The 10,396-nt window shown below is 32.9% G+C and overlaps 1 protein-coding gene across 1 annotated transcript; it reads right to left on the bottom strand.

The window, feature by feature from the left end:
• Positions 1-6: 6 nt before the first annotated feature.
• LOC143559638 (secreted RxLR effector protein 161-like) lies at positions 7-381 on the bottom strand. Its single transcript, XM_077048151.1, has one exon. The coding sequence runs from the start codon at positions 379-381 to the stop codon at positions 7-9; it is 375 nt and encodes a 124-aa protein (XP_076904266.1).
• Positions 382-10,396: the final 10,015 nt, after the last annotated feature.

The following is a 10,396-nucleotide window of genomic DNA, read 5'->3' as shown; positions in this document are numbered from 1 at the left end:
AAGAAACTAGCTTGTTTTCATAGTAGAAAATCCAGCAGTGCTCCAACCATCATCGGGATCAATATTGTGACTACTATCACAAAACCCAATTAATCTCCCTGTACATGTACCTCCTCGTTTATATTCAATTCCGAATCCCGAAGTACCTTTCACAAACTGAAGAATCTGTTTAATAGCCAACCCATGTGATTCACAAGGACTTTGCATATATCGGCTCACCACCCCGACTGAATAAGCTAGATCAGGTCGGGTGTGAAGCAGATATCTTAAACAGCCCACCACCTTTCTATGCTCTGTTGGATCGACTTCAATCTCCTTCTCGGCCTTTGAAAATGCCATACCCGAATCCATAGGCACATGAATCAGATTACTCGTTTTCATTCCTATTTGAACCAATACTTGGAAAATAAAAGATGGATTAAATGATGGTGATAGACCTTAAGGTTCATGGGCTTGGGAGTATTTAAACACCCTTAAACCTCCCTAAAACCCTAATTTTCATCATCCTTGCCTCCATATACTCTCAAAAACACAAACAAATACTCTTATCATTTCGGACCCAGATCCGAGCTGAAGAAAGGGTAGATTTCGTGTCGAATCATCATCAAACAACAAGAAAACGCATTTGATTCACGAGTTGAATTAGATCTGAACCGAGACGAACCCAAGAGGTACGTTTTCGAATAAAAGGTTGAGTATTTGAGGTCGGATCGCTATGAAACTTGGTAGGATAGTGAATCGGACCTTAGGGTGTAGGAAAAACGTAAACTTGATCATAAACTAGTTGTTTGGAATGAATCGGGATGAGCAGGTGGTGTTCGGACCGTGTAAAAATGAGTAGATAAGGTTGTTAAGGCTGCAACTCGTTAAAAAAAGGTAAAACGGGCCTAGGAGGAATGAAAGAAAATGATTATAATTGAAAGGAACGAAAATCAGTTTTGAATTGAATTCATGAGAATTCGTTTCAATTGGAAGAAAACTCGATTCAATTCGTTTTCGAAATTCGATTCGTTTGGAAGAAACCTCGATTCGGTTCGTTTGAGATTCGATTCGTTTTGGAATTCGATTCGATTCGATTTATTTGGGATTCGATTCGTTTTGGAATTTGATTCGATTCGTTTGGGATTCGATTTGATTCGTTTGGGATTTGATTTGATTCGTTTAAAAAGTTGATTTTTCTAATGAATTTAATAAAGACTTATTAACGAAAATAAAATTTTTCCAAGTTGACCTGCTAGGGGCTTAATAAAGACTTATTATCTACAACTATTGATCACATTGGTAGAGTCTCTGGCTGGGGTTAAGCTGGTTTATTTTCGTTTAATAAAGACTTATTATCTAAAATAAAATTCGTTTAATAAAGACTTATTATCTGCATCTCTTGATCACACACGTAAACTCAACGTTATATATTATTTACCTTAACCTTTTTTAACATAAGAATAGTCTTCGCTAACCTTGACCGCTCTTTTTCCTCTTATCATACTCATTCTTCCACTATGACACGGGTTGAAAGTGAACTAAGACATGAAATGACATTTCAATAATTATCATCGTATCACATGTTATGAAAATCTAAACAAATAATATAAACTTTTCATTCAATTTAATCATTTATGAAAATTTCTTAATAAATAGTATAACAATTATAAAAAACTAACCGCTATAAATCAATATTTACATTTTTCTTCATTTTAATATAATATTTTTATAACAAAATTGCCTTTCAAATTTTCAATGGCAGTAGTAAACAATTCGAACCCTTGATTTTTCACTACAAGCGTACAACGTTTTTAACTTTCTGCAACGTGATCGTGTACGACTCTGTTTCCATAAGTATTGAATATCTGTAAAAAGAGTTAAATTTACAAAAAATAAGAAAGTAGCCTAAATAATGAAACAAAAACCAAATATAGTGATACCATGCCGTGTGACTAGGGAGAGTACTAGTGGTGTAGTGAGTGAGTTGTCAATTCAAATGTCCTGCAGTGGCGAAATTTTAAATGTAGAATCTTTTATTTATATGGAAAAAGGACATATATAGGCTTGAAGAATATGAAGGATAATAAACATATAGCTCCAAAACTAATAAACCATAGGTCGTCTAGCAACAAGAGAAGACAAATCTTGGTAGTCATATTTCCAAGAATGTAGAAAACAAATCTTTATTAAACTAAAACAAATCAGTTTAACTCCAGCCACGACTCTATCCTTTGGAGTTTGGACCTTGCTAGGGGCCCCCGCCCAGGACCTCACTACGAGGGGCGTTGTCTCCGAACCCCTGTTCGTTAGTGGCTTTAGTAACCTAGAAGTATAATTTGGTTAGAAGTAGTTAATTGGTACTTACAGATTATTAAACAGTTAGCCGTGCGCAACTAAGGAGAGGTGTTACAGTTAACTCCGAAAGAAACAGAATTCAGGTGAGTTTCTAGTCCCTTTATGTTAAATGGTTTCGGGGTTGTGTCCATACTTGTAAGAAAAGAAGTGATGTAAGATGATTGAATATAACTATGTATTGTGAGATATTGTCATATATTTTTAATTATAATTATGCTTATACAATATATGAATGTAAGAATTAGGGTGGCAGAGCCTTACAATATCCGTGTAAAAATGAGAGTGGCAGACCCTTATAATATCTGTACAAGAATTAGGGTAACAGACCTTTATAATATCTATATAAGAATTAGAGACTTAAGGTGACAGACCCTATAATATATGTGCAAGAATAAGGGTGGCAGACCCTAACAATATATGTGTAAGAATAAAAGTATAAATATGAAATGACAAAAGCATGAGAATGAAAGAAGTAAAAAGGTAAGTATAGTTTGCATGTAAGAACGGTATCTTCGGATACGAAAGTGTATGTTTAATGCGTAAGAATAGCCTGCGACTTGTTAAACTAGAACTCACTTAGCGTAGTTGATTTTTAGTATGCACACAGGTTAGTAGAATGAGGGAGCTGGCTTGAGGCAGGACATATGAAAGTGAATTGAAGTGGCTGGAATTTGAAGATAGAAGGATATTATGTTTTTATGGTTATCTTATTTAAAAAATAATAATTTTTAATGTTTAAGGATAAGAATTGAATGAATTGTAAGAAATGGTTAATTTTCTATATTTCTGTAAAAGTTTTAATTCACTTTGATATTTAAAACTATATTTATAAGTAAATTCAACTCCCAATATGAGGCACCGGAATCAAAGTCTTACAGTTTTGCAATAAAAAGATATAATTGGTTTGAGTTTGAGGATAATAAGTTTACTTTATAAACATGCGACGATGAAGAAGGCATTGCAAACCAATTCTAAGAAAGGGACGTGTTTTTTTGTTTTTAGGCATTTTTGGCTTTTCATTTTGTCTAGGGATTTTCTAAAAACGAACAAAGGTAAGGTTTTTATCAAAACTACGTTGTTTTAATGGGTTTCTTTTATTTAAGCTTAAATGTCTAACAACATCGTATTTACTTTCCTCTAAATATATTATTAAAGTGTGTTTTAATTCTTTATTATTAAATATTTATCTAAATTAATTACACGTAGTTCAAAAGTCATCTATCACTTAAATAGTTTTAAATTATAAAATTCAGATTGTACAATTATATTAAAGGTTACTTGAAATTATGAAAAACAATATACCATTTTTAATAGGGAACCACGTAATAATAACCAACTTTAAAAATATTCTAATTAGGTCACTCATTTATATTCTTCTCAAATCGGATTATTAAATCTTCAAATCTAGTCTTACCGATTTTTTTGTACGTCAAGAAAGAAATAGAGGATAAAATATGGGGTCGGAATTTGCAATATATGTAGTTAAATTTAAAAATAAAAAAATGTTAATTTAACTAAAATTTAAAAATAAAAAAACAAATTTAACGTCGCCACTCAGGGTTAACTTAAAAAAAAATAAAAAGATTTCCTATGTGAAACAAAAAAAGAAAAAAGCTAAAAAAACATATTAAAACCTTTAATTTAATAAAATATGAAAGTTAACTGACTTAATTAAAGCACTTTTAAAGTTGAATGACCTAATTGAAACACTTATAAAACTTGGTTACTATTATATGAAGTTGCCCCTCTATAATATTAAAGAACGAATATCATTCTTTTAATTAATGATTAGCAAGTTTTAGAATAATTTAGTACTAGAATAGAGCCCGTATGATACACGGATGGTTAAAAAAATACAACAAAAAAGTTAAATTTAATAATATGTATAATACATACCTTATGAATTAATAAAATATAAATAATTTTGTAACATACATAGATTAGAAAGAATAATTCGTATTTGTATTAGAAAATAAAAATAGAAGGTTGTGAATCTTTACCAATTAAGAAAATGAAAAGGTTACCATCAATTCATTTTAGTTGAGTTGATAAGTCACAAACATTATAAAAGCAAGGGAATAAGTTCGATTCCCACAAACAACATATTTTTGATTTTATCATTCATTATTTTCCATTGTATCGTTTATAAAGTGGTGGTGGTGGGTTTTTGCCGGCGGGTAGAGTGGTGGTGGTGGGTTTTTGCCGACGGGTGGAGTGGTGGTGGTTTTTGAGGTGTGTTTTTGCCGGCGGTGGAGTGATAGTGGTGGTGCCGTTGGCCGGAAAGTGGGTTTTACGTTCATGGGCGGTAGATGAATATGAAAAATATGAAGGGTTTTATGTCAAAAAACCAAATTCACTTGAAATTCATTTGAGAAGATGAATTTCAAAAAACAAAAAAATTCAACTTTTTTGATATCTCACGTAAGAGATAAAAACAACATGAAAGGTATCTGGGGAGATGGTTTTCAACCTAAACTGATCTGGACCGATTAATTTGAAGGGAAAAGCAACTTGGTAGGTGGGTTGTGGGACACTTGGAAACTTATTAGTGGGTAATGAAATCCATCGGATGGATTTCCAATGCGTCGGCTTCGATAGATTTGATGGACTATTAATGAAAGTTGCAATTTTCAAGGCCTATTTTCAGACTCTCTCTGTTATTTTGGATTATTTTCAGAATTTTACCTTTTACGTGACACCAAAGTCTTCTTGTATATCATATAGATAATTATAAAGTATATATAATAAAGGGAAAATTCACAAAATAGTCCAAAGTTAGAAAGAGATTCCGAAAATAGTCCATGAAATTTTATTATTCCAGAAATAGTCCAAGTAAATCTATCAGGCCCGATAGATTTCCAAAAAATCCTATTGATTTTCAAGGTCCAGTTAAAACGTGCCAAGTGTCCCACTCCCATCTACCCCTATTGCTTTTCACCTCAAAATCATCTTTCCAGATGGTTTCCTCTCAAAACCATCTCCCCACATTGCTTTCCTCCTTCTTTCATCTACAAAGTTGGTTTTCAACCAATCTATTATCCGGCCACCATATTATCCGACCACCATGGGTGATAATAAGCTCAGCCGCCTCTTCTTGTGCTTGACCACGGCGGCAGAAGTGGTGACATCTGTTTCAGATAATCTGAAAGAAGAAGTGGTTGAAAACCAACTTTCTTCAAGAAACCATACTTTCGATCTGATGATAATATGGTGAAAAGCGACAAAAACTGACACTTACATATCCGGATTAAAATAAAGTCATTATCCGGCGACACTTACATATCCGGATTAAAATGAAGTCATTATCCGACACTTACATATCCGGATTATCCGGCCACCATTCTTTCATCTCGTCTGCGAAGAAATCGATCTCCCCACAAGCACCATACTTTCTTCAAGAAAGCGACAAAAGGATTAAATTTCACAAGAAACATGGTGGCCGGATAATATGGTAGCCGAAAAAATGGTGGCCGGATAATGGATTGGTTGAAAACCAACTTTGGAGATGAAAGAAGGAGGAAAGCAATGTGGGGAAATGATTTTGAGAGGAAAACCATCTGGAAAGATGATTTTGAGGTGAAAAGCAATGGGGGTAGGTGGGAGTGGGACACTTGGCACGTTTTAACTGGACCTTGAAAATCAATTGGATTTTTTGGAAATCTATCGGGCTTGATAGATTTACTTGGACTATTTCTAGAATAATGAAATTTCATGGACTATTTTCGGATTCTCTCTCTAACTTTGGGCTATTTTGTGAATTTTCCCTATAATAAATGACAAACCAACTTTTCAATAATATTAAATATATCAATGTTAGTAAATATTATGATAGGTTAATATGATTTCTTAATGTTTATAAAATATTTAAGAGTTCCGAAATGAATCTCTTTCTTATCATTTTGAATACTAATTTAAAATTGAAAAAACTTTTGAAAACTTAGTGTAACAACCATTTTTTTTATAATACAGTAACACATGTTATTATCATCATATAAAAAAATCAACAAAAATATAAAATAATTTACTTATGAGTTATACCATGTGTAATGTTTTGATTGTTAGCTATGTAACACGCGTAATATATGTAACAATTAAAATGTTATGTATAATATAGCTGGTAGGAAAATTAATTTTATTTGTTGAAGATGGAACTCTACCTAACACGGACTCTAACCCTACCTCTGAAAACTCCAAAGCCAAATCCTCAACTAATGCTAAGCACAAACCCACTTCCCGTGAAGACAACTATTCTCGTCACAAACGTAAATCCAACACTGCTAGCCAAACCAACCCTTCACCCTCCGCCCAAAATGCTCCTAACAAGAAACCCTATACCGGACCTTTCCCGTTATGCTCTACTTGTAACTATCATCATCCGACCCAATCCTTGTGCCGTCTATGCACCCAATGCAATCGTTATAGCCACCTTGCAAATGTTTGTTGTACACCATCTACTCCTAAACCCCCTACTACCCATGTTTGCTACCATTGTGGAGATCCTAGTCATTTTCTCAATATGTGCCCTCACCGAACCCGTGTTCACCAATCTCAGAGAGAACTGCACCCTACTACACCACCAATGCTTATCAAGTCCAAACCCATAACTCCTACATTCTCCAAACTCTTCCTGTCAACTAAGATCTCTCCTACTTAGCTCCATCTTATCAAAACCCGTACCCCCAAGTTCAAGTTTACCAAGCCTACACCACCCAAACCTCACTAGTGTCGTCTTTCCAAGTTCAAACTACTCCATATCCGCCTGCATCGACTGCTCTAGTTATTATGGATTCAACTGCCTTAAGTGCTCCAAGTCAAGTGAATCACATCTACCGTAACTGAAGATGCTTGAAGACTCTAAAGATTTTTGTTGCTTTCCTATCTTAAGTTATCTTATCTTTTTGTTATTACGTTGTATCGACTCTTTAGTTGTTCGTGACATTTGATGATGTCAATTTGAACTATTTAAGCATTTCATTCCATGAATAAAGTTTCCTCTATCAAAATTAAACTATTAGGATCTTGTATCTCTATCTCATTACCTTATTCTCGATTATATTAATAACATCTAAATCACCAAATCTGTTTTCTTCAATTTTCAAAATTTTACTTTTAAAAGTAAAAGAGGTTTTCAAAATCTCACGATTTTATTAATTCAACTAAATATTTATTAATTATAATTTGAAATTATATTTAGAATTTTCAAAACAATTGTTTTCTTTTCAAAATTTTATTTTAAATGTTTTACAACCCACATGATGGAAGGGATTATACGGACCATCCGACGATAAGAGTAATTATGGATGCATACGTAATTATTCAAGTCCTCGCATGAAAATCATAATACGTAAAGATGTGTGTCATGATTTAGAACCTAAGGAAGCTAGGGTAACGGTACGAATGATGAGATGATAAGGACATGGTGGATACGCCGCTGGTACATCCTATATATAAGTGCCCTAATCGGATTGTTATTTGAAGCGTTGCTTCGGTTATTATAAGTTCTATGTTATGATATTTTTCATTAAAAGTATAATTGTTTTCAAAACGATGATGTTGTGATTTTCCTTAATTTCGGGATAAAATTCCCTAAAGTAGGGGAGACTATAACAACTCGGGTTTTCCAACGAACGAATTTATATCTTTTACCCGACTCGTTTTAAGTTCGGGAAATTTTAACAATAAAAAGTATAACGTTTATCTAGGAAATTCTATACAAATTATATTTATTTATTATCTATTTAATATATATAAAACTTTGGAAAATATTCATTTTTAACCCAAACGTAGACTTTAACCCTTTATTATATTCATCTTCATTTTCAAGGACTTAACTGCAAATTTTGTAAAATAATTTATAATCCATGACCCGTAATCAGTTACCCGGATCCGTTTAACCTAAACCATGAAACCGTTTAGATTACTTGAGCCTCAAATAACGATCTAAACTCGGAATTGAATCTTTATTTTGATTTTTCTTGCCATTATCGTCCTAACCGTCACACTTAATTTAGAAACAAGATCACAGAAGGATACGAATTGACTTATTAAACGAACCGCCTTAACCTAGAATCTATTTTATAACCTAGAGTCGTTTATAATTCAATTCCTCGTGCCTGCACCTCCCTAATACCAGCGCCATCTGAAGCCCCATGGTTGATTGGTTTAATTTTGTCTGCTAATACCCTGTTCCGACTCCATTATTGCCGCGACCAATGTTTTGTTGTTCTCCCTGTTCTTGTCATCAATCAGGTAATAAAATTATATGTTTGTGATCGTCTCTGAACTCTCTACAATAACCCTAACATTAATTAAACCAACATGGAGCGGATTGCACGATTGATAATCTAGGGTTTTATGATCAATTGGGTTACTTAACATTCTGTATATAAATGTCTGGTTACAACTTTAAACCAACTGACACACCAGCTCAGTTGGTTGGTGTGTGCGTGTGTTCAAGTGTTCATGTCGGCCAGCTACCAGAGCTCGAATCCCAGTAAGCATGTTTTTGTTTTCTTATTTTTGTGAGTTGTTTTTATTTGTTATAAGTATTTTAATCAATAGTAAGTAGTAATTAAATAATGTTTTGTTGAAACCGACATCCTAAAATTTAACGTTTCGTGTCAATTTGTCTCGATACAAGTTTTCGTGTAAATACACACACACACACACACACACATATATATATATTATTAATGAACCAACAATTATTTTATTAAAAACCGACGCTAATGTTAATGCTTTTCGTTGTAAAAACGTCTTTCTAAATTTCATTTATATTTAATATATATATATATATATATGTGTGTGTATATATGTAAGTGTTATTTATTTTAAAAATCATAATAAACGTATTAACGTATTTAAAAGTGTTAACTATATTTTTACCGTCGAATTTCGTTAACGATTTTAAGATATAAATTTTATTATAATTATATATTTAAACGATTATTATTATAATAGCTCTCAACTTATATTTATTCAAATTAATTATTTGTAAGTTCGATTATACGTTAATGATTTTTATAATTAAACGATACCAATAATCCGTAGAGATCAATCGTTCAATCCATAACATACCAAATCATAATTGTAAATCAACTCACATCGAAATCCCAAATCCATTATACGTATTATATAATTTATAATTCACTTATATCATTATTTAATTAGGATCCTTGTCGGTAATTCTCGAATGGCGTAATTATCGTTCTTGTTGTAAACATTCCCGTTTGGCTTAATCGATCAGGTGAGTTTTATCATTCCCCTATTTTACTCGACTTTCATAAACGTTTTGGGGACATATGCGTGTATAATACTATACATACATATCTATATATACATACATATCAAAAATAGCAAGCGTGTAATTGTGTGTGATTAATCAAATATACTTGTTATGTGCTTATGTGTTATTGTATTCATTTGTTTGACATACCCCCTTGGAGAGGGTTCTCATTCTATTGACCACCACCCGATTCGCTTGGCAACGGTCTTATCATTCTTATTTGCTCATGGTTGATTTACCGGCTGGCAATGGTTTAATCGACAACTTACTTGCCTATGGTTTGATTTCATTGCCGCATTTATTACGTCTTGCTTATTTATCATATTAACATTATTTTGGTGTCAAAACTTGGTGGTAAACTCACTCAACATATTTGTTGACAAAACTCCATTTTCTACGCATATGCAGGTTGCCTGAGTTGAAGGATGGACACTTAGAAAGACCTTAGGGTTATATTAAAGACAAACTTAAATTTAATTGATTGTATTTATTTATTTGAATTGTATTATTGTATTTGAATACTGTGTATTATTTGAATTAAATAATTAATTAGTTATTGTCACATTTTATATATGATAGTATCTTCGAGCTGTGAGCAATCGGATCACGCCCCGACATTTCCGCCTTAGGTTGGGGTGTGACAGATTGGTATCAGAGCCGAAGGTTATAAGATAGGTCGTTAGAAATTGTCCTAGACATATGTTAGGAACCCATCCTTGGTCCTCGTAGGATGTCTTTCTTAGGAAATCATAGTTGTAATCAACGTCGTCCATC

Source organism: Bidens hawaiensis, unplaced genomic scaffold (genome assembly GCF_021521415.1).
Source record: "Bidens hawaiensis isolate Kalapana, Puna unplaced genomic scaffold, B.hawaiensis_p1.1 tig00019953_1, whole genome shotgun sequence".
Taxonomy (NCBI): Eukaryota; Viridiplantae; Streptophyta; class Magnoliopsida; order Asterales; family Asteraceae; genus Bidens; species Bidens hawaiensis.
Note: the sequence above shows the minus strand (reverse complement) of the source record. Positions and strands in the feature narration are given on the sequence as shown.